The sequence below is a fragment of the Archocentrus centrarchus genome, chromosome 11, assembly GCF_007364275.1.
Source record: "Archocentrus centrarchus isolate MPI-CPG fArcCen1 chromosome 11, fArcCen1, whole genome shotgun sequence".
In the NCBI taxonomy this organism is placed as follows: domain Eukaryota; kingdom Metazoa; phylum Chordata; class Actinopteri; order Cichliformes; family Cichlidae; genus Archocentrus; species Archocentrus centrarchus.
In genome coordinates this window covers 21,024,344-21,046,072 of record NC_044356.1, presented here as the reverse complement: position 1 = coordinate 21,046,072, position 21,729 = coordinate 21,024,344, and the positions used below count along the sequence as shown (strand labels likewise).

General features: G+C 40.1%; 1 protein-coding gene across 1 annotated transcript in view; it reads right to left on the bottom strand.

The window, feature by feature from the left end:
• vps50 (VPS50 subunit of EARP/GARPII complex) overlaps nt 1-21,729 on the bottom strand; it is a 111,039-nt gene that overhangs the window by 81,238 nt on the left and 8,072 nt on the right. Inside the window, exons 3-7 of the mRNA XM_030741611.1 lie at nt 16,222-16,344; nt 15,244-15,315; nt 6,640-6,693; nt 1,281-1,351; nt 1-118 (exon numbers count right to left, since the gene is read on the bottom strand). Coding sequence (XP_030597471.1) covers nt 1-118; nt 1,281-1,351; nt 6,640-6,693; nt 15,244-15,315; nt 16,222-16,344 — 438 coding nt within the window. The remainder of the gene's footprint in view (nt 119-1,280; nt 1,352-6,639; nt 6,694-15,243; nt 15,316-16,221; nt 16,345-21,729) is intronic.

Sequence of the window (21,729 nt, the reverse complement as noted above, 5' to 3'; positions counted from 1 at the left end):
CAGGGTCTTGATGGTCCTCAGAGACTTCAGCAGGCCTGTTAGCAGGTGTCGCCTTCTCTGATTTGCCAGAAGACCAAGGCTGGCCTCGGTGAAGCCTTCCTTTGCCACACTCAGTTGCCTTCAAAGGATAAATCTCAGTTCAGTGTTACTATTATTAATATTTTGTCAGACATTCAAAAGTAAAATAACAACACGCCAACTAGTAACAGATTTCGAGGATTGCAGATGATTGTACCGTTAGCCTGTTTATCTACGGTACTGTCTTGAGCCATCTCTCATTTCGTTTCTTTTTTCTCCTAGGAGAACTGGAAATAGTGATTTATTGGAACATTTGCAAACATACATTGAAATACAGAATATAAGGCAAAAACAGAGTTTGTATAGTTCTAACAAGCTTGAAAGTCAAGCTTGATTGAGCACCTTTATTCTTTAACACAACCAGAACTCTTTCAGATTTCAGGAATAGTTCTCCAGGCTTCTTGAAGGATATTCAAAGCTCTTCTTTGGATAGGAGCTGACTTGTTCCTGTCAAGATGATCCCACACTGTTTCAATAATGTTGAGGTGTGGGCTCATAATTCCATCAATTCTGACAAGATCCCCAACAGCACTGGCTGAAATGCAGCCCCAAACCATGACAGAGTCTCTACCATGTTTTACAGATGGCTGTAGACCCTGCTGTACTGTATCTGTCTCCTGGCCTCCTCTGAACATACTGATGATTTGAACCTAAAATCACTCCTGTTGCCACTGATTTTCAGTCCAGTTCTTGTGTAATTTAGCATACTTCAGCCTTGTCTTCCTGTTTGCCTTCCTTAACCCTTTAACAGCAGGCGATCCTATCCTATCGGGAAAACGGCAGGCCCTTGGTAAATAAAGGGTTAAGTGGGGCAGTCTAAATTGAATATTTTTGATATTTCGTGGTTGGCTAAAATATGTTTGTCCTACAGTGGCCACCATACCTAGGATTAAAAAGAAACTATTACACACTTCCACTGAAACCTTTGTCTTACACCACCCACACATACCACATAGCAAGCCGAAAAGATATTTTAGAACACATAGTATAATACGTAGTGGCAGGCTTTGGACATCTACTTTATTTTAAGAGTAACAAGACAATTATTTCTCAAATGTGACCATATCAACAGACTGAGAATATCTGAATGGAGACTATTATGGTTATGAGAAAAGCACTTACTATGCAAATGCACTTTGAATGAGCTGTTTGAGTAGGTTTCTCAGTTAGACAATAGATGGTATGTAACAGAATGCAATTACCTCCTTGCATTAGTGCAAATGACTGCTGCCAGCTGCAGGTTGGTCTGTAACGCCGTCACTCTCTCCAACTCCTGTAAATAAGAAATGTGTTTGTTACTATGATAAAATACGAAGACAACAACTGCAGCAGGAATGACTGCAAAGGTAAGCAGAGCCCAGATGATAGCATCACAAGCATGCAAGATGCAGTCATGAAACTTTACAATCATGATGTATTTAAGAACTCAAAGGCTCATGGCTGGTGTAACGGCACTGTTAGATGGACTAATTTTGGACAAAAGTTCTGAAAAACTCCTAAAAGCCTGCAGGCCATAAAGACATTGTCAGACTGGCTCATTTATGGTGCTGTCTACGCAATACGCCTTCAAAAATGCCATTTGCTGAGACAATCACTTCCCCCATCAAGCAACGCAAAGACATCAACAGCAATTTTCACCTGCATTCTGTTGTGAACAGACAGATAATACAAATGATGTTGTTATTGTAAGACATGTCATCAGACCCAAAGTACACCACAGTTTGGAAGAACAACTTTCAAAACAGGGGAGGAAAAAAAAAAAATCAGAGAAAGCCTTCCTTCCCTTCAGTGCTGACATTTAGAAAAGGATCAATGAGCACTTTGCTCCAAGAGTGCAGTTATTATGCCACTTGAATGACCTCAGCTGAGAACAAGCACACCCTCAGCCAATACAGGGCCAGCGGACAAACAGCTTACCGCTGTATTTTTGACTTTCCTTGCCTCCTTTGTACTTTTATCTTTTTTTGATCTGCCAGATGTCATGCCTGAGGTGGGAGAAGCTTGTTGTTTGATGCTCTTTTATAATGTTGTATTACTCCTTCACAGAAAGGTCCAGTGACAAAAAGGAAAAAAAAAAAAAAATCCTCATAACACTGTCAGATGAAAAAACAACCTTTTACCAACAGAATATAGTCCGGGGAAATTAATTTTTAACGGTTATTAAAAATAAACCAACAACACCAACGAGGCACTTCAGCTGTGGGTATGAGAACAACAACCTACTCAAACAGATCTGCCCTTATGATCTTGAGTGTTGACAAAGACCTTGTCAAGTCCTTAGAGCACTTTGTAAGAGCTGATTCAATAGCCAGGGCTTTCTCTGGCGGTACGTACACCATGTGATCATGTGACATGGATGCTTTTCTGGATGATTATGAGACAACATCCATGTGGCAAGATACTAATATAAAAAAGTGCATTTTGAATATTTCTATGCACATGCCGAAAGTGGTTTTGTGGGGTGGACAAAATGTGAACCCTTTTAAAGTCCAGTGCACCACTGCCACCCACAATGCCCTCAATAATCAACACAAAGCAGACTTATCACCCTGATGACACAAATCAACAAAAACTGAAAATGGAGTTTCACGCCAAAGCTGTTATAAAGGATTACATTAGATTTTACAGGTGTATCTAATTAAACAGCCAATACTTGTTGGTCCCACAAACTCTCTTAGCAAGACCAATTTGTCCTTTTGCATTGCATTTCTCAGCCAATCAAACATTTTCATTTAAGTTTAGCTATTTTCTATTAAGCAAAAATGATGTAAAAGAAAACAACTTATTATAATGCTCACAGTGATTTCCCTGCAGTTCACACTCAAACATCTATGACTAAGTATATGACCATTTCTTATTTTTTTTGTTTGGGCATTTTTGGCCATAGCGGCTTTTATGGGCAGTGGAGAGAGACAGGAAATGGGGGAAAGATACAGGGGAAGACACGCGGGCAAATTGGCAACAGGCCGGGACTCAAACCCACGCCACCCGCACCGCACCACAGCATACGGGCGCCTGGGTGGCTTCACCACTAAGCCACCCAGGTGCCCGTATATGACCATTTCTTAATGATAAATCCATAAGCACAGGTCAAAAATAGCAGATACCAGTGTGGCATTTTTATGTCACTGTTATACATTAGATGTCAGATGTTAGATTCAACTCATTGTCATTGTGCACACTAGGCACACAACAAAATGATCGTTAAAATGTCTCCTCAGAATATGCATATGTAGCAATGAGCTGGGATTTGGATGACTCACCAGATCTACCTCAGGTATGACTTAGAAACCGAATCCACTAAATTGATTCATGCACTGGGAGCAGGGCAGCCAAACAGCTGCAAGCAACATTTATTCTAGCCAGACTCATCAAAATTTTCACACTGAAAGGGATCAAGCCGTTTATTGTACAGAAATCACTCTCACAGCTAAAATCCAAAGTTCTTGATCTCTCTTTTCACCTCCAAAGATAATGGGCAGTCTAGGTTAAAATATGCCATCTGGGTATTAACAGAAGAAGTACATTCACTGGAAAATCAGGTCAACGATGAACCAAAACTTATCATCTGTGTTGCAGTCTCTTCCCTCGCTACCTCATATTTTGGTGATCATTAGCAAGACACAGGTAATACTGCCCTCAACAGTTACTGTAGTTTAACAAATGCCCCAGTGATGTAAAAAAAAATACTGATGCATTCTACTACGTGTGGATTACGCAGGAAACTACAAAGACTGCGTGAATGCCCACACATGCAGGTTCAAACAGAAACACACACACACACACACTCCACACAATGAGTGCTCAGTATGTAGCCTGAGGCTCCAATTTGTTGTTACACCACAGCTCTGAGCTGTCTACCTTATCTGTAAGCTACACTTAACCTGACAGAGGGGCTCAATCTGCTTAGCTTGTGCAAGAGGAGATGCAGTAACTGTGCACAGTGGTGGGCTCTGACAAATGGCCGGGCAGGTTTTAATAGATAAAAGAGGTTACACAGCTGGTTTGAATGAGAAGAAAAAGATGGAAAAAAAAAAAAAGACATGTATAAAGTAGATTTGTATGTACATATACAGGAAAAGTAAGATGACTCTAATGCAGTAACACCATACAATTTGACTCCAACGGTGTCCACAAACACAGCTGTGGGAAGCAATGGTTAAGGAGAAAGACACAGTTAGTCACAAGGAATATTTTTCCCAAGCATCTCTATTCATATATTCAGAAGAGATTATTCTGTGACCCTCCAACGCACGGACTTTGCAGGAGCTCAGTGTTACCTATCCTGCCTATACATCCTAATGATGCTGCTGTTTTTGGCCTGGACCTGCTCACTTTGTTGTATTAAGGTCACTGGGAAGCACAGTTACAAAATATAAGTGCGGGCTCTCACAGCTCCACATTCACAGACAATTATCTAAAGGGTACGCAACGACACCTGCAGATCTCTAGAGATACCAATCCCACCATCAGACACATTTCTTCTCAAATTCTAGTCTTGCCAATGGAAGAGCCTTGAGATCTCCAAAGTAACAGACAGGTATGACCACCCATGTTGGGCAAATCAGCAATCTTCAAGGAAGTCAAATGGCAACAGACAAAAAAAAACAAAAAAACAACAGTAATTCTGATAAATAAGTGGTTCCAGTGGAAAATAACTGAAAACCAATGTAATCCATTTGTTTCCAGTGGTGCTGAGTGACCTGGTCAGGGCTACCTGCAAATTCACTACAACTTGGTTTCCAGCAAGGCAATCTCTCTTTCCTGACAAGCCTAAGGGTCATGCAGTTTGGCCACTCAATCCGAACCTATTTAAAGCTGACAAGATAAGAACAGGCACTTATTTCAAACCACCCCACAGCCTGTTTTTTTTTTAATACAGCAATTTAAGTGGAAACACCTTGACCTCATGGAAAATGTTATAATAATAATAATAATAATATATAAAATAAGATGTATCATTGTTAAAAATGAAATAAAACAGCAGGAAAATGTGGGCACATTAAAACCACACATTATGAAACAGTTATAAACACATGAAGCAGTGATAATGGTGTAGCCTGCAAGGATCTGTCAATGTGGAGAAGCCCTATCACATACGAGTGCAAGCGGAGGCCATGTGTCACTAGAGGACACCAACAGTGATGGGAGATGTTAGTCACTACGGAGCTATGAATCACATCGCAAGCTTATCAGCCCTTCGTTTCAAGCACTGAAGCATGCGTGTATTTGTCTATAGAATTTGTGTGCCCTTTGATGTCTTACACACAGAAAGCACTAAGGGAGTAGTGGCATTTTGACCTCAGGCTGTGTGCTTCTGTGCAAGATTCTTGATAAAATAATCACATACAAGGATAAGAAATTAAGAAAAATGCTCAAGAACACAGGAGGGAAACCTCAGTACCTTTCCTTGTGTAGGTCCTACAGATAAAAGCAAGCCAAGTGACAAGCACGATATACACCCTTGGCTTATTTTAGTCTCTAACCCTTTCTGACTGGGAAAATGATGTAGTGAAACCCTATCATCCATAACTGATAGGGTGAAGGTGGTGAATATGGAATTTCCCTGAAATCCAGAGGGCCATAGGCTGACTGAATGTGGGCTGAGATGGGTCAACGAAAACGCTGCACTGAAACCTCTGGCAGTGCCTGCTAATAAACTCTGCTGTTATCGTGACTTTGCAGAGTCACAGGGAGGGTTGCAGAAATAATGATCAATTTACTATTCATAGACTGACCTTCAGATGGCTTCACAATCCCAGTAATCTCACTCCTGTTTCACTAGATACATGCTAAAGCTGTCACTCATCTGCTGTGTTTTGCCAGGATAAAAGCTTCACTGATGAAAGTCAGATTTCGCATTCGCTACCAAACTTCAGAGGCCAGATGGAACTAGTTAACTTTGATAGCTAAATCAAAAAGGATAACTTCAGTGAAATCAACACTCATTTTGACACAGGGGGTACAGAGGTACTGATGCTGCTGCATGGACTAATTGGCAAATTCTATTTACTTGTATCTACAACACAATCAATTTGGTGTTTGGTATCTTGCCCAGAGGTACTTTGACATGTGGACTGAAGGAGCTGGGGATCACACCGCTGACCTTTCAATGAGCTGACAACCAGCTCTGCCTTCTTAGCCATCGACGCTCAGACTTACATTGCTCTTCATTTCAGTTCAATGCAAAATCACTGGTTGATCAAAGAAGGGGTTTTGTAGACTTAGTTTTCATTCACATCCCAACTATGTTTTGCATAAAAACTAGATTTCTCCCCCAGTTGTCATTATCCATGGATGGATTCAGATTTCTTATTGCCATGGTTACCAAAAATCAATCACCATCTTTGGCAGCGTTGTCAGATGACACATTTACAGAAACATATCTACTGACAACCTGATGAATAACACTATGTCCAATCATCACATCTTGTAAGTTGAAAAAAGATGTCACTTCAAACATGACTGATGTGTTTTGGAATGAAGTTTCAGCAGCTGGAATACTGAAGATCAGAGACCGCACCATGAAAAGAGAGAAGGTTGTTCACTGTGGAGGCTTACCTTCACATAAGCAGGCTGCTTCTCCAGAATGAGATCGGCGACCTTTTTGGAAACCTAAAGACAAAGAAAGAGACAATAAACATGAAAAGTAGAATTTAAAAAAAAGAAAAAAGAATGAGACAATTTGATGTTCATCCCAAATGTCCCTCCACAGAAACTGTTTAGACCACGCAATCTCGCTATTGAGGATAGGGCGAGAATAACAATCAGGGATGCCTGTATCTGAGGCGCTATGCAGCTGAATTCTTTTAAGGGAGTGTCTCCCATTCTCAGTTTCATTTCATTCAGTGTCTTCCCCAATAGCGTAACTCCTGTTTCTTTGAGAAAACTCTTTCTCCTCATTTCCCTGTGTGTTTTCTTGCATTCCCCTCTACATGCCTCTGATTTACAGCTAAGGTGAAACTATAATTACCAAAAAAGCTTGAGCCCATATGGCATAAATCACAGTATTAAAGGAGGTCATCAGATCAAACTGAACCCCCCCACCCCCCACCGCTATGTGTGACGTCCATCACAGCTTTTAGTGGAGAAAGGGGAAAAAACCAAGGAAGACAGAGGGCCAACGGAAAATGAGTACCTTCACCCACACTGAAGTACCACACAAACAAGGTCACACTGAATGAAGGGAGTATGGTTCACTTGGACTGATGACCCTTGTTTAGTAGTTAATGCCTGGATAATGTCTTCAATGAAATATTTTTAAGCATTAAGGAGTGCATCTGTATGACTATTGCTGTTATGCACCACATGTTTTGAACTCTATGCCCCCAGCGTGTAGCACATGCTGTCTCCAAGCTCAAGCTGTCACAGACGTCACGGGACATTATACAACAACGTGCTACAAGAAGTGATTAAAAATTTTTTTTAAAAAAGCATGCCATGTATATCGGATAAGGGATCATTTCTACCATGCATTTACAAAAAAGCAGTAATTTCAATATTAAGTTTTCAATATTAACTTTTTTTTTTTAACCAAATCTGACTACAGACACAAGCTCTAAATACTGCTGCTCATTATAACGGCTAAAGGGCAATCACTTATCCAGCAGATGAAACCAACCAACCAATCTCTCTCCCACTCACAGTGAGCAATCTCTCTTCCATTTACTGCGCAACTACATAAACCAACACACATCAAGTGGAGTTTTACAGGAGAATAAACATGAGTGTACACAAGGTAGTGAGGAGGTGTTCGTATATGCTGATGCGCAGCAGACGAAGGTAAGGGTGGGGATGACATCCAAAGTGTGTTAAGTATGCATGGTAGCAAACTGGAGACCTGAACAGATGGGAAATGCAGCTCAGCTGAAGCTGCTCATTCAGCAGGGTTAAAGCGTGTGTGTGTGTGTGTGTGTGTGTGTGTGTGTGTGTGTGTGTGTGTATGCGTGCGTGTCTCTCTTTTAAGATTTAAATGTATGAATAAATTGTTCACCAAGGACAAATATTCAGTACTTGGAAGAGGTGTAACAAATGTGTCAAGAAAATGGTGGAGACACGAAAAACAGCGAGGCAGCGTATTAATGTGAGCCCATTATAACCCCTCAACTACTCATGAAGCTATCCCAAAATAATCCCATAACGCCACCTATTGGCATTTCACTGATTCGAAACTAAAGTTTTTTTTAAAAGGCAAAACCAGCTGTGAGTTCCCAAACCCTCCTACCTAAGCCACAAGGCCAGAGTCATTAATTCTCAGCTTGCTCTCACACACAGTAATTGAGGTTAATTGTGCAGTAACTAGGCTGCAAAGCAGGAATAGTGCAAATCTATTGGCTGAAAATGAATGATGATCAACTCATATACACAAGGCAGGCATTTACAGTATTAGTTTATAACAGGTATAAACATATGAGTTTTAGAAGCTTCACACTTACACACACACACACACAAAAACACAAACTGTTTGAAAGGAAGATATTTAGCTTGCCCAGACATTTTATGAAGCACTAAATTATTGTTCACAGGGCTTTATACTACAAATACAATATATGTGATGTAGTGCAGCTAAATGCAAACACGTGCTACTTTTACCAAGTACAGTATTAGCAGAGGTGTATGAGTTAGTTTTCCCCATTAGGACTAGCTAGATTAAAATAAACAGTGAGGGCTTCCACAGCCTTATAAAAATCATATTTAACCTTGGACTGGGGGTGGGAGGTGGGGGTGGGTGGGACATACTGCTCTCTCAAATAAGCAATACACCCAGCAAAAGCATGCCAAAGAACAGTGGGCAAAAAAATGCACATGTGAAAAAGATGATTGTCCCGCCCCTGTGCGTAAAGAGCCAATCAACAGCCAAACCAGGAATCATATAAGCCAATCAAATTACTGAACTGATGCACAGAGGTTTGCAATTGTTTCAGCTGTATGGTGGCACTAATATCTGCTTTTAAATGTTCCATAGAAGAGCCGCTGCAGCCAGCAGCTGTCTGCTAAGTTTTTCAAGACATTGAGCTGGATCTCTCAACTTTGTTTGTTGGTCCTAATTAATTAAATTATCGGACACATAATATGGCTTGGTATGTGGTGCAGTCCATTGAAGAAGTCTGCACTTCTGTTTTGGTAAGTGAAATTCTAGCTTTTTATTTATCTGTGAATTAACACTAATAAGCAGTTCTTTGTGTCTATGCCTATATGTTGCACCTATATGGTTACGGACACAGCTAGAGACCGGTCAGCAACCCCTGGAAATCTCCAGTCGCTAGGGAAAAATGCATATTCCCCAACTGGCTGGCAATTGTTTGCTGGAGGTTGCTGGCTGTGGCCAAGTGAAATCTGTCTCAAAGAGGGTGTGACACTATAAACTTACTTGTGATTGCTTTGGTTACTAACAAACTGCTGCTAGCCTGCAGGTTGCGTGGAAGACACAGACTTGCCACCTTCTCATCGAGCAGTAGTGAAACCTGAAAAAGTGTGATGAAATACACTTTCATCCACTTTCAAAGTAAAAGTCAAAAGCCTTACTGCTGCAACCAACACATTTCAAAAGGCAACCAGTGTGGTTTGTTCCCCACTTTTCACAATTTCAATACTGCTGGTTGACTGCTGGTGCAGCACCATACATCTATTTACTACCAATGTCACCTATCTACTTCAGGCAACCTCCCACAACCACCTGCCAACTGGCTGGGGAATATACATTTTTCTTTAGCAACTGGATCTTGACAGAGCATCACTAACCAGTTTCTAGGTCTGCATGACTGGGGCTGTAGCAGCTGATTTCATATACAGCCAACAACCACTCACCAACTGCTTGATGAGTGATTACGACTGGTGATGGCCAACTGGTCTCTAGGCCTATGTGACTGGGGGCCTAACAAACTGGCAAATGCTAGCAGATAACCACCATCTGGTCTATATGGTCACATTTTCTCCAAAAAACAAACACGGTGACAGCCCAAATTCTAAAATTGAGTCTTTAAGATGCTCCAGTCCAGAAACCACTGGGTGATGTCACAGTGACTACATCCATCTTTTTATACAGTCTATATACATGCATATATGGCATTTGTTCACTTGTAGGATGAGCTAGACATGTTATTTGTGTTGGCACTCTGGATTCAACCATTAATGAAGCCTGAATGCCATATATCCTTTAGCATGTGTAGCAGGAGTATAACATGCAGGGGAAACAAACTTTTTAAATTTGAGCTAAAATCAAAAAACCTTTTAAGCATTTAAATTTTTTTTTGTCCTGCTTGGAGTTGTTGATCCAAAATAAGTGATCAAATGCTTTCCTCAGATAGCAGCCATGTAGCTTGCTTATAGCTGGATTTTCTTCCAAACATTCGATGCCTTTTATGATGCATTCTTCCTTTTCTTCTTCTTTAAAATAAAAAAAAAAGACAAAAAAAAAGAAAAATCAGCACTACATTCCTGCTTTAAAGCCATCTCTGGTCTTTAACACCCTAATTTCATGCACGCAAACACAACTTGGAACTTCGTTCCACAGCAGGACCTGTAAAGCCTGATGTGCACATGGAGAGCAAGGACTGGCAATTTTCAAAACTGAACTGAGGAACAGAATTCATTACTGCTGCAGGAGGGGAATTCATTTCAAGCTTTCATGTTTCATTAAAAATTGAATATGTTCGTTCGCACTGCTAATATAAACTCTGCTGACATCCAGCCACATTCCTAAAAAGCAAGCCACTTTCAGATAGATGGGAAGACGATGTTAAATGATATGGTACTACTTTTAAAGCAGTTTAAAAAACAGCTTAAACACTGGTCCTGCATATTTGTAATTTATTATTCACTGACAAGTTATTGCAAACTTTGATTTGAGTGCAAGTATAAATAGCTTATATTAATAGTAACAGAAGCTCAATTTTTTTTTTTTTTTTATTATTAGATTTGATGAAGGCCTTAGATGTATGACCAAACATGTCCACTTTAATTATGGCTTTCTAGCATTTGTGTGCTACGTTCAAATAATGACAAAAAGCATGCACAGATCACATATCTGAACCCTGACATTTTTCGCACGGGCCGAATTCTCGCAGCACGAAAAAGCAATTAGCCATGAGACGAGCCTCTGTTAGCCAGCCGTGTGTCATAGATGCCAATTAAGCTTGGATACTGCGGCAGAGACGTGGGGCAGTTGTTCTCGGCCCTGAAACCACAGAAAGTCTGCTTCGCCCTGCAGCAGACAACTCACACAGAAAGCATTTACTGTTAATATAAGTCAACACAGCTGCTCCTCACACAGCAGGCGTCAAACATGAACGGCAAACACAGTCACTAGTACATGCAGTACACACAGCACAGCACTGTTACTTTCAGCTCTTGTACTCAACCCCTTGTTTGTACAAACACACAAAGTCACACTTTAGTTTACAGCCAAGTAGCTGATACTGCGCAGCCTATCCACATTATCAGCCAGCTGAAAAGGCATCGCAGGACAGCTTCATACTGAACATCTTGAAAGCACTATTATCACCTCTTCAAAGAGGCATGCTCCATTTCACATGCTGATGATTACATAAGCTTGGATGCATGTGCGTGCATGTGTGTGTATGTGTGAGACTAGGTGAGTCCGTATGCTTATGGTATCAATGAACACACATAAACTACCACTCTTTAGAAATGGTCTTAACAAAATTGGCTGCATAAATCAGCTACTTTGGTGACCCACAGCACAAAGTCTATACATACACATATCACTTCACAGAACAACTCTAGCTTCCGCTACAAATTGTCTACGAAATCCCTGTAAAGCGTGTAAAACTGAGCAGCCCTTTAAGCTGTGCTCTGGTAGCATATTTCAAAGCTTGCATCTAATTTGCAATGCATAAGATAACATCGATTTTACTGCCAAACAAGTCTTTGAACTCACCACACTGAACCAAATCAAAGCATGAAAAACAATCACACACACCCTGTTACTCCAACAACCTTAATTTACCAATGAAAAAGTGTTTTGTTTCTTTGACCCAATAAGATGGATGAATATTGCATTGGTTCCATGTTTAAACATGCCATAAACCTTCCTACAACTTTAGCAAAAATCAGACTGACAGTTGCACTTTTTATACCTCTGCACATAAAAAAAAAAGCCAAAAAGCACAGATGACCATTATTCTTTTAAATAACTTGTAACTTTTAAATTTAATAACTTGCAGACGTTTGCTGTAGTTGCTTGTGAGTCTGGCACAAAGACGATGAGGATTTTGGGGCCGTTCCTCTCTACAGAACAGTTTGCAGATCATTGGCATTTTTGGGTTTGTGCGCAGGGAATTTTTTTCCCCAACCAGGCTCATGCCGTGGACAAATGAAGGATGCCCACTCCTGGGGAGAGCAGCAACAATCCTCCATTTAATGCATTTTAACAAACGCTCTCTCTTAAGACCTGTAGATTTTATTAACAACATGTTATATAGCTTTATTTATAACCCACACTACTAGTATAACATTCTTAATTTAAAAAACTGTAGTCTTTCAACAATTCATTTTCATATAAATTCACTGCATTTTGGAAATCTTGATAATGCGAAACCGTTTTTCTTGCAGTTGTATCTTGTCTGTTAAATAACCTCATAACTGAGAATATTTTTTTAAAAGTTAAATATAAATAGATTAAATTATATGCTGAAGCTACTTCAGTAAAACCTCAGGCCACTGAGTTAGATAAACAGGTCAGGGCTTTTTGTAGGCACAGGACTGTACATTTGCATTTGATGAGCTTGCTGAGAAACTTAGCTGGGGATTTTCTGCCTGACAGTACACTGGACCAATTACTGTGACCATGCCCACAATGTGCTCGCAGGCTGACAGCCAGAGAGCCAGAGAGAGAGAGAGAGAGAGAGAGAGAGGCAGAGAGGCAGAGAGAGAGAGAGAGAGTGTGAGAGACTGAGAGAGGATATGTGCAAGGGTGCTTCTGTGTACTCAGACGTACAGGTCTCACCATGCCACAGGGCAGAAAGTCTAAAGCATCCTCTTAACTAAACAGGCAGCTCTGTGGGCTACTGCCAAAACTGTCAGAAGAGGAAACAGGAGAATGTATGAAAAGAGGGATAAGAGTCATGGAGGAAATAAATGTAGCAAAGGCGTAAAAAAAAATAACAGCAGAGTTGAAGGACCGATGGAGACAAACAGGTGAGCAAAAGTACAGAAGCTTGGCAGGAAGAAAGGTAGGAGAGCAAAATCTGCACCGGACTGTGGGGACTGAAGAGGCAGAGGGGAAACGTGCTGCTTTCTCTGCCACATGCTTCTATAAATAGAATTTGTTGACAGGCCATCTCTCCCATCTGAAACTCTGAGTATCTGAGTAACCTCAAAAGAACAGCCGCTATGGAAATGAGCCTGCTGTGGAAGAAAACATAGGCAATGACATCATGAGAAAGACACAAAATTACTGACCTTCACTCAACAGTAACTGAGTGAAGGTCAGAATCAAGCATTTGTTTTGGGTTTTTTTTTTGTTTGCTACATTTCTTCTTTGTAGTTTAAAATATTTCACCAAAAAACAAAAGTAAAAGGTGTTCAGGACTGTTCACTTTCCTCTAGAGCTCCATATAAACTCAGCATCACACTGGTACAGGTCTCAAATTGCAAATTACAGCCGGGTGTGAAAAGCTGCCATGACTTAATGCGGCAAATGCAGAAACTCAAAATGCTTTTATAGAAATGAAAACTCTCTTTTCAAGTGGATCATTATTTTAAAATGTGTTTGGACAGTGTAAGCCAGCAAGGTAGACTTTAAGCATATTTTATGGTTTCCATTTTCCAGAAAAACTAATAAATTGGACCTTGAGGTGGGGTCAACTGAGCTTTCTAACATCCAACAAACTTGTAACCTCCAGTCTTTAAATCTAGTGTACATATGATATCATACTGGTAAAGTGAGAGCACATTTTAAGAAAGCAACCACCAGAAAATCCATATTGAACAAGTTTCTCCAACGTTCAAATCAACACAGGTAACAGCACATCAAAGCTGGAAGCAGATGGGCTACAGTGGCAGAAAACCACACCAGGTGCCACTCCTGTCAGCTAAGAACAGGAAACTGAGACTACAATTCACACAGGCTCACCAAAATTGGACAATAGAAGACTGGGAAAAAAATGCTGCCTTGTCTGATGAGTCTCAATTTTTGCTGTAACATTCAGATGGTAGGGTCAGAATTTGGTATAAACAGCATGAAAGCATGGATCCATCCTGGCTTTCATATAGTTGGTGGTGTAATGATGTATGGGGATGTTTTCTTGGCACACTTTGGGTCCCTCAGTACCAATCATACTAAGCATTGTTTTAATGATTAGTACAGTTTACCAGTACTAAAACAAGACTGAACTGAATTTCTTTTCCTCATTTATTTTTTTTATGTAGAATTATACACCATCTCAGTTTGTCTGACATTCCTCAACCCAACAGCAGTGATCATCATGCTTGAGTTCACTCACCTCACTGCTGTTACCTAGCTACTTTTCATCTTTAGTGCGGAGGGGTGGGGTGGGGGGCTTTTTGAAAAAGGGGGAAAAAAACAAACAAAAAAAAAACAAAAACAAAACAATCTACAGTACCCTACTGCTTCACAATGTGCTTTCCTGGCACAGAAACAGCGCTCTCTTTCTCCCTGCTATATTCGCTGGGTGAGTGAGCAGCTAGGCTTCAGAGAATGACAGAGAGCAGTGGTGCACAGTGTGAGAGATAAAAGTAAGAGGCCTTCTGTTGCCTCCAACTTTCTCTGATTACTACTGAAAGCCCTGACAACCCCCCCCCCCCCCCCCCCCAAAAAAAAGAAATTGTTGTACAGCCAACTTACAAATGGCTCCAGAAAGGACCTTTAATAGTTTTTGTTTTCTTTTTAAAATCATGCACTGCAGCAAAAGTACAAAAAACAGTTGGGGGGGGGGGGGGGGGGGGGGGGGGGGGTTCCCACATTATGGATGCAGCATTCCAACACTTAAAAAAAAAAAAAAAAAAAAAAAAAAGTTAAAAAGAAGACAACCTGAAAATTTACAGGTCAAGAACAATTTTTAGATGATTAATGTTCACATATCTGTGGCAGAAATGATCATAAAACACACAGTCATGGTCTGACACCACATTGTGTTTGTGTGCCTGCTGGTTTGAGTTTGTATGAAAGAGAGAGATACTTACTGCAGCCTGTTGCCTTTTAAGTTTGTCCCTGTATTCCTCCAGCTCCTGCAGGTTCAACTCGGGCGGGAGTTTCTATAATCACACAAAGAGGAATTCAAACATGCAACCTTAGTGTTTGCTCACAAAGCCTTCTCTTTAGACTGCTGATGGCATCCAAGCCTTCTGCACATGTAAACCACTGCATGCTGCTTCCCGCCACATTTGGCTTTTAACCCACTAAGAGCCCTTGCTTGGTGTGTGCCAGACAGATAAAACAATATTCAAAGCAGAACTATGACACTATCAAATTTTAGGTGCTAAGGGCCAAAGAAGGAATTTCATTTATTTGCAAGAGCTAATCCTCACTCCTGAGCATCTTAATTCTTCAAAGATATCTCACAAGGCTTTTTAAAGAGCTTAAGCTCAAAGTAGCGGCAGATCTTGCTTCATTCAAAGAAAAGAAAAACAAAATATTTTACTCAATATACTTTGCCAAATCATAAGTCTGATTAGTCAAGAAGGTGGGACGTTATTTAGTAAACAAGAAAATAAACTCTGCTACTGAAAGAAGATATTATAAATCCATGGCCCAAAGGATGATAGGTAATTACGTTCCCCTTGACTGAGAGTCTCATTTCAGATGGTGTAGCAATACAAAATATAAATCTAATGAGATTTCACACCCTTCTTCTGTTGAGCAGATGCAATCCATCAATCCAGACGTCAATTGCACGCACGCGGCTCAGCAGAAATATAAGAGACAGCAGCTCAGGTGAAAAAGAGCTTTATTTCTGCCACTCAGATGGGGTTCAGAGCACAACAAACAATACTTATTCACGTTAGAAATGCAGCACGTTTATCAAACTTACTGAAACGTGGTGGATTTAATGAAATTATATTATGAAGAGGGCGTGGGAACTCGCTTGTTATCGCTTAACAAGTGAGCGGTGCCCATTCCGTCAATAGCGCAAGCACTGGAAATCGTTTACAGTATCTGACCTCCAGTTCATGCTGCACCATGTCGAAGGAGTCATTTGAGAAGTAGACCTCCTCGATGCTGTCAATGATTTCCTGCTCCGCCTGGGGGTCGATGGGCTGCTCCCTCAGCTCCCGCAGCTCCTCCTGCAAGAGGGCGAGGCAGGTGGAGAGAGACAGTGACAAACAATGAGACAGAGTTAGAAGATGTCCTTGATGCAAATACTAGAAAGATCAAGACACAGCGAGACGAGTGCAGAAAAGGTACACGCTATTAAATTATTTTACTGTAATGAAAACAATAAACAAAATGTAATCAGAGGAAAGAAAAGGAAAGAAGAGAACAAAGAGGATATATCAGGAAGCTGCCAGGTTAAAGATCAGTAAAAGGAGGAGAGATGGGATTAGAGAAACAAGAGTTCCAGAGGAGTTTAAGGACAGAAGCCAAAGAGTGATGGATTTGCCCCTAAACTTAAATGAGGCAGAGTACAAGGGACAAGGAGAGGCAAAGAAAGGGCAAGGATAGGAAGGGGAAAAAAAAAAAATGAAAGAGAAAAATGTTAATCATAGACTTTCGGAAAAGATTGCAACTTGTTTCATTCATTGGCTGTCATGGGAGGGAGGCAGCGATGAGAGGAAAGACAAAAAGACACAAATGACTAAAAGAAGAGAACACAGATTCCCTTCTGAGAATTACTGAGAAACATCAGAGCCTTATTGATTAACATGCTGTGCATCCGTTGAGGCTTATTGCTGCGTCGAGTCTTTTAGATGAAGGGTTTTAAGCCCACATCCACTCCCGACTGCTTTAATGAGCCGAGAGGCAGTCAGATGTCAGTACCAAAGTGATGGGATGAAAAGTTACACAAAAAAAGTTTACCGTTCCATTTGAGCATTCATTAATATCTGTATGAAATTTTAAGGCAATCCTTCCAATAGTTACATCAGAATATTGAATAATAAAATGTCAAATTCAATGCTTAAAATAATTCAGTAGAAAACAGACTCCACCAAAGTATGTAAAAATAATACCAATTTTGCTGGAGTATGACACTTTATGTTTTAAGCAAAAAAGAACAAAATAATAATAATAATAATAATAATAATAATAATAAGCCAAAAAGAGAATGTTTTCTGTAATTGTGTAAAGAATAAAAACATCTGAAATGACTATAAGAATTTTCGTTTAAATTTAATCAAAAAACGGTACAAGCAGTATTTCATCAAACTAAACAGGGGCAAAAATGAACAGAAAACATTTAACTTTTGATTTTTATTAGCTCATTCTGGTTCTTGCTTGACGTTTCACAGCACAGAGTAGAAGTGTTAACACATCAAATGATTCAACAAAAATTTTTGACAGCTAGCATCTCAAAACAAATTTGAATATCCTTAGAGAGTTCCTGTTTTTTCCTGTAATTTTATTCAAAATGGTAAACTTTCATCTATTCTGCATTCACTACAACTAAAGTTAAACACTTCAAACTGTTTTTTTTTGTTTTCTTTTTGATGATTATCCATTATAGCTCATGAAAATCAGAGATCCAGTATCTCAAATTATTAGAATATTTCATTTCAAATTTGTGGAAATTGGAGTGACACAAATCTCAAGAGGTTGCTTCAGGAAGGTCATCCAGTGTAAAAATCTGTCTAAAACATGCATGCGGAGCTACCCGCTGTGGCGACCCCTTGTGACAAGAGAACAACCAAAGTAGCTTTTTTTGTTCCTGTTCAAACAGTATAAATGCCTTTTAATACTGCTGACTTGACAGTTGTCCAAATGGCAATCATGGCTGAAGGTCACAGCTGAAATGGCTGGCTGTTTGCAAGCACATTAATGGAAAGTTGACTTGAAAAGAAGTGTGGCGTAGAGAAAGATGCACAAGAACTAGCAATGACCACAGAACTTATGAGAGCTTAAAAAGAAAAAGTAGACTGAACCACCACACAGATGTCTTCTTAAGATAGCTGTCACTGTAATAATATCAAACTACACCTGAAGAATGACAGTGTGCTGAGAAGAGAAACTGAACTGTTGCTCATGGGTCCAAAGTTCTCTTTTCAGATGGATTTCATTTGGAAATCAAGACCTGAAAGTCTGGAGGAAACAAAGTGTAACAGAATCCAATGTGTTTGAAAGTTTCTGCAGTCTGTGGTGATTTGGGGTGCCATTTCATCTGCTGGTGCTGGTGGTGGTGGTTGGTCCACTGTGTTTTATCCAAAGACCATGCAGCTCTGTACCAGAAGACTTATGCTTTAATCTGTTGATGAGCTTTATGGAGATGCTGATTTCCTTTTCCAGCAGCACCTGCCCACAGAGTCAAAACTGCTACCAAACGGCTTGCTGTTTACTGTGCTTGACTGGCCAGCCATCTCACTCGAGCTGAACCCCACAGAGAATTTATTGAGTAATGTCAAGAGGAAGATGAGAAACAGCCAGATGACACAGTAATTCATGGTAAAGGAGCCACAACCAAGTATTGAGTGGATAAATGAAAACACCATATAAAAGTTGGACATTTCTATATTGTAAATCCTTTTTTTGGTTGACATTAAGAAAAATTCTACTGGATATTTCACTTTACATCTAAAAAAAAAAACTAAAAACTAACAAACAAACAAACAAAAAAAACACTGAATATATGAAAGGTTGGTTTTTTTAACTAAATAAAACAAAACTGGATACACCTGTGATTTCCAATTAGTGCACATGTATAAACATAGTTCTAAAATGACCTGATCAATGTGTAAACCAAATATCAGTGGAAACGCAGCTGCAGCAGTAATTAGGACTGATACAGGAAACAATAATATCACTAATTAGAAGCACAGAGTCCTCCTAAAATGATGCCACAGACAGTGAGCTAAGAACAGACAGACAAGTGCTTCAGTCTTCTTACAAGTGTTATCAACAGGAAAGGAAGTTTCTGCAGCTCAGACAGTTTGAAGGACATTACATAATATTAACATATCACCTTCTACAGACCTTGCTTGCTCTTCCACACAAAATTGCATGTGTGGCATGAAAAGAAGCCTGATAAATACTGAGACCACATTATTTTGTCAGAAGAATCCAAGATAAATTTGTTTGGCTCAAATGGGATCCAAGATGTGAGAACTACTGCAGTGAAGCACGACTTTGATGATATGAATGAATTAATGAATGATCATTGTCATTACACATGAGGACAATAAAATTTGGGTTGGATTTCTCTTGTGATAAAACCAATAAATAAAATAAAGATAGATAAGCAAGTAAAGACAATTTAGCCAGTTTAAAGTCAGTAGCCAATGAAAATATCCTCAGTGCCATATTGTATGTGTTTGTATTAAAGTAGCTGAATATTTCTGTGGCATGTTTACATTCAAGTGTGTAGTTTGGTGGAAACTGTGGTGGTGAAAGCCACTGCTGTAGGGTAAAAACTGTTCCTGAGTCTGTTAGCTCATTTATATTGTTGTGAACCGTTTGCCAGATGGCAGTGGTTCAAACAGAATGTCTGGGGTGCGTACTGTCCTTGCTGATACGATCTACTTTTTTTCCCCCTCATCCTGGTGATATAGATGGAGTCCAGATGTGGCAGCTCCATCCCATGTGGGAGAATACCACACTGCTGCACCATCTGTCAGGATGGATTCCTCTGTTCTCCTGTAGAAGTTCAGCAACAGTTTCTGTGACAATTTGGCCTGTTTTAACTTAGAGGCATTAATGGACTATGTCAGCTGCGCAAAGGGGGTGACTCCCAGGTACGTAAGGTTTGCCACAGTCTCTGCTATTTCACCATGAATGTGGAGTGGGAGATGATGTTTCCTGACCTTAGACCTCCTGAATTTAATAACCATCTCTTTTGTTTTTGAGGTGTTAAGAAACAGATCATTGTCCCTACAAAGATCTGGTCTGATGGTCCACTTCCAGCCTGTAGGCATTTTCATCCTCCTTAGAAATGAGCCCAACGATAGTGGCATCATCAGCAAACTTAATTATTGAGTCTGAGGTGCACATGAGGATACAGTCATAGGTAAAGTGTGCAGAGCACTGGAGTTGACACACAGTTTAGGATGAGAGTGGAGGAGGTGCGCTTGCCAGCTCTGATGTGCTGTGGACAACCCGTCTATGGGGCTGCCTGCATGCAAAATGGTGTTGGTAAGTTGACATTTGCTGATCTCACCTTGAAAACAGTATCTGAAGATGAAAAAAGACAAGTACTTTATGTCGTCCCCCCTCCCCTATGCCCATTATGTTTCTTAAATTAATTTATGGAGAGGCTACGATGCAGCATATGCAGGTGGCCAATGTTGTTGCCAGCATTTATACTTGCGTGAACTCTCTAAACAGTGATGTGTAGTTAGATTTCTAAGGAGGTGCACACCAGGTTATGGTGTAGGGTTTCACAAGGGTTTGTGATTATACTGCACCTATGGTGTAGATTAAATACAGATGTATAAACCCACTCTTAAATCTAACTGATCTTTGGGAAACTTTAGCCAGAACTGCAAAGCAAAAAAAAAAAAAAAAAGTCAATAAAATAAAACAAAAAAAATTGTCTTGGATGAATGGCAGAACATCTCTCCAGAAACCATCTGACTTATCCTCCACGCTGAGGAAGCCTGAGTCTGTTCATTCAAATAAAGGCGAACACACTAAGCAGTGTTTCCCATAGAACAGGCTGCAGGTTTGTATGGTCATGGCTCTCAAACTTCTTCTGAAATGCTCTATTTGAGAACCAGGTGCTTCCACACTTTCTTAAATAAATTGAGATATGATGCTATTTATACTTTGTGAGCAATAATCAGCTTCCTTTCCAGTAAAGTGGACTGGACCGACTCCAATTCTATCATCTTAAACTGCAAGTAGCAAAACAGCCCTGGAAGGAGAGACTCTGGACAGGTACGCTAAGGACCGCCACGAGAGCAACCCGGTCAGCCTGCTGACATGGAAACATCTAACTGCAAGGACCGTGGCTAGCAAGTTAGCAGTGACCTAACTTCCAAAATAAGAATGAGCAGATTGGGGATGGGGTTCTCTCAGGTGGATAAATAAAAGTAAAAGTAGAATCCATTTGTGGGAAACACTACAACGTACTCTCACAGATAACAGCTCAACTTACTTTTGTTGCCCTGAGTTCCTCCTTTAATGCAGTAAATCTAAACTGTTTATTTTAATTTTACAAAAGAGGAAATGCCCTGCTGCTCAGGACAATGCAATTACTGTAAGGTGATACAATTTTGGTTCATCTGATATTTAAGTGATATTGCACAGTACTCATATCTGCTGTAATGTGAGTATACTCTGAGAGGAAGCCCTTCATTCGTGTTGACACCGAGTCGAACTTCTTGTTTATGTGGGATCGATACATTAAAGCATAATGGCACTAAAAATAGACCAGGAGCTGGGGGGTAACTAGGATGAATATGGAATTATGGGACAAATGCAATATAAAATGCAATATACACCCTTATATGCATACTCCATTAAATATATGCCTTCATGAGATAGCAGACACTGATCAAGAAAACCTTGTTACACACCTGCCT